Source organism: Teleopsis dalmanni, chromosome 1, assembly GCF_002237135.1.
Source record: "Teleopsis dalmanni isolate 2A chromosome 1, ASM223713v2, whole genome shotgun sequence".
NCBI classification, from domain to species: domain Eukaryota; kingdom Metazoa; phylum Arthropoda; class Insecta; order Diptera; family Diopsidae; genus Teleopsis; species Teleopsis dalmanni.
This window is the reverse complement of record NC_051846.1, coordinates 177,213,858-177,217,373: the sequence shown is the minus strand read 5'-3', so window position 1 is coordinate 177,217,373 and position 3,516 is coordinate 177,213,858. Positions and strand designations below refer to the sequence as shown.

The 3,516-nt window shown below is 32.5% G+C and overlaps 1 protein-coding gene across 1 annotated transcript; it reads right to left on the bottom strand.

The window, feature by feature from the left end:
* Positions 1-1,391: 1,391 nt before the first annotated feature.
* LOC119670396 (translocon-associated protein subunit alpha-like) lies at positions 1,392-3,390 on the bottom strand. Its single transcript, XM_038080642.1, has 3 exons — positions 3,182-3,390; positions 2,223-2,942; positions 1,392-2,155 (listed from the first exon to the last, which is right to left on the bottom strand). The coding sequence occupies exons 1-3, from the start codon at positions 3,243-3,245 to the stop codon at positions 2,022-2,024; spliced, it is 918 nt and encodes a 305-aa protein (XP_037936570.1). The 5' UTR covers positions 3,246-3,390; the 3' UTR covers positions 1,392-2,021.
* Positions 3,391-3,516: the final 126 nt, after the last annotated feature.

Genomic DNA, 3,516 nt, shown 5'->3' with positions numbered 1-3,516 from the left:
TATTATTATTGTTACTGTTATTATTAAAATTTTTTTATCATTTATCATTATTATAATTCCCTTTGGAAATAGTGAACGGCACTTTAACGTCGAAACTTGTCGCGTGGTTGTGGTACGTAGAACCAGGCATTTTTGGCACGAATCTCCTATCATTTCACATTTCCTTTAACTATCCACACGCTCTGCTCCATTGGGAGCTTGTACCCTGTTTATTTCTATCCACACGCTAACCCATATTTATGTATTTGTGATTTCTTTTATGTTAAACTATCGTATAGATCCATATAGGTTAGCACAACAACATAACATAACATGACCGATTTGCTACACTTGCCAAAAACAGGGATTTTTGAAAATTTATTCAAAGTCAAATTTCAAAACATTTAAAAAAATTCATTATATCTGGTGTAATGTGAAGGGAAAATTTTACTCTAATTGGATTTTGCATGTTTCTTATTTGATAAAAAGGGATGTTTACTTTAGAAATCAATTAAGGGAAAACGGCAGATGATAGATGTAAAATTCCTTAAGAAGAAATGTTCTCAAAACTATAAGATATTGATATAAAAACAATTAACAAAAAAAAGAAAATATTGGAAAAAATAAGTTCGTGCCCAGAAATGATTGATAAATTTGGAAAAAACTTAATTTGGAAGTCATTAATTTTTTCTAACCTAAAGGAGGTTGATATTCTAGCTATTAATAGGTAGTATAAGGAATAGTTGATAGTAATTAATTTTGGAGACATTGTTATTACGATATAAGTTTTTTTGGAGTATACTCTTTAACTGCTATTTAGCATTAATACTGAAAATGACACTTCTTTTGAGATATATTTTCATTTCTCGATACAGATAATCTCCACCATTAATGCATTAAGTGGAAAACATTGGAAGAATCCAAGCCTCACAATCCTTCCGTTTATGCCATGCATTTGGATTGCCGCGAAAAAGCAACTAACAATATTTCTGATATTGTCTATTAAAGGACAGAACACAGCCACAAGTTACTCAATATTTCGCATTTATTTTATTTAAAACAGAAACTTCCTAGAAACACAAAATTCTGGAATCTGCAAAAGTACTATTAAAATCTTTAAAACACTTGACAAGCAGCTACTCTTCTTTCTTGGACTTGTCCTTAAACGTCTATTTGTTTGTCACTCAATCGCTATTTTCCACAATGCGTACAGTCACAAATCAAGTGGTTTTCTTTTTACAAAATATTCTATACATTAAACTTCCTCTGCAAAATCCCACTCTCCGTACTTTCTTATATTTAGCTTAACTTACTAATGGTTCTTTCATATAAAAATAATAATTTTAAATATTTACACTACTTAATTGTAGCCATTCTATTGACATTATAAATATTTTTAATTTAAACAATGATTTAAATGGTTTCATTTTACAAATTTATTATTTATAAATTATTTTCGTTCTGTTGTTCATATTTCTTACGTTTTTAATTACAAAAAAGACTTACTTAAAATCTACACACAAAAATAAAAAAAAAAGAAATTCATTCACAAAACGACCGTACAGAAACCTTTTCTTAGCGTTTGTCTGAATCTTATTTTAAGCTAAGCTTTAAATATTTTGTGGATTTTATAGAGGCAACAAAGCTTTTGTAAATTTAAATTCAAATTTGAATTTGAATTAGAATTGCAGAAGAGCACAAAAAAGTCGGCGAACAATATTCACGATGCCTAAGCACACAAAGGCGTTTTCTACAAACGAAAACAATACAAAGCATTGCAGCGTGATGTCAGCCTACTTCCATAGCCATGCTCCTCCACTGCACTTGAGTATATTGCAGCATCATAGGCACACACATTGGAGTTGATGAAGTAGTTTGTGTATATAACGGAAACGAAAAGTAACGAACTTAAATTTACAAATTGTAGCAGCGGTCTCAAAAAATCTCAGAATTACTAACACAAAATAAAATTAAAAAAAAATCGCGTTGAGGTGAAAATCAAAAATGATTTAGGAATTCTAGTGAATGTTTGCAGTCTTAATTTAATCGTCGCCCGCAGAACGTTTCACTTTCCTTTGCTTAGGACTTTGTGTTTGCTTTGGACTGCTCTGCTGTTTGATTGGTTTTGGTGATGTTTTCACTGATTTTGATTTCGGTGATTTTGGCGGTGATTTTTCTGTTGCAAAAAAAAAAATTAATTAAATTAATATATTTTACAATGTAAGATAATAAGTCAAACTTACGCAAAGCACGTAGAGTTTCTTGTGGTAACCAATCATAGTCGATGGTACTATCGTTGGCAGTACCAGTTTCAATGGTTTTCTTGACAGCAGAGCTGCGCTTTCTCTTGCCGGAAGATCCCACCAAATATTGTTGGCCAATAACCAATAGTAGGACAACAATACCAGCTAGTAAAACGTACAGGAAGAAGGTTTCACCATCTAAACCTTCATCTACTTCCGAAATCAAAACGGTTTCATTGAAGACAGCTTCACTGAATTGCACACCATCAGAATCGCGATAATTCAAGGCAATGTTTAAGCCAAATGGTCGACTAGCAAAGTTGTCTGAGGGTAGGAACGAGTATGAAACTGTTGCCTCCGAACCAGGTGGCACTTCGCGATTGTACGTTACTGCTGAGAAATTTTGTATATGATAATTGAAGTCCATTGGATAACGGAAAGATGCTTCGACAGTTTCGATAATGAAATCATTTGGTCCTTTGTTAGTGAAGCCAATCAGAAATTCAACTGGTTTACCACCTGGCAAATCCAATTGCTGTCCAGCGACATATAAGGGTTTCGTAAACAGCAAGAACGTGTCAGCATATGGTGACGTGGAAGCAGACGAGGCTTCTACATCTTCTTCAACTTCATCTCCGGTAACTGCACCATCTTCAACTTCACCTTCATTTTCAACATCAATCAAATCATCCTCGACAGCAAATGCAGAAAATTTGTTTGCTGCAAATTAAAAAAAATATTATTTTAAATTGACTTTCGCATAGAATTATTAAAGATTTTTTTTTTGAATTTTTGAAAACATTTTAATTATTTATAAACTTTCTCTTTTGAAGTCATAAACACTGCACCGCTGCCACGTCGCGGCTTATTCCTCCACAACTTCAATGTTACTTTCATTTATTTCACTTTGTCTCCAAATTATAATTTAAAATTTCATTCATTTCTTGAATTAAACTTACATGTATTAAATACAGTTATAATAGCAGGAAGTACTAACAATAATAATAGCATATAGTTCCTCATTTTAATTGTGTATTTCAGTAAACTAAAGAAAAACTTTAAACTATAAACCAGACCGCCAGTCAAGCCTTCACAATGCAATACCAACTCTATTAAAATGTTATAAGACAGACTGCCGAATGAACAGCAGTCACGAACAATGTCTACAGAAACTTATTACGTGGAGCGCGTTTGAACGAAAGTCTCCGCTTGTTTTGACATTTGCAATGCGTTCGTGTAATAGTAATTTTGACAGCTCACTTTCAATGTGTTCGGAATGGTATGTAAGAAATTT

Coding starts and splice junctions, on each gene's coding strand:
- LOC119670396 (XM_038080642.1), bottom strand. CDS start 3,245: ATGAGGAACTATATGCTATTATTATTGTTAGTACTTCCTGCTATTATA. Junction 2,943..3,181: donor TATAACTGTATTTAATACAT/GTAAGTTTAATT, acceptor TTTAATTTGCAG/CAAACAAATTTTCTGCATTT. Junction 2,156..2,222: donor AGAAACTCTACGTGCTTTGC/GTAAGTTTGACT, acceptor TTTTTGCAACAG/AAAAATCACCGCCAAAATCA.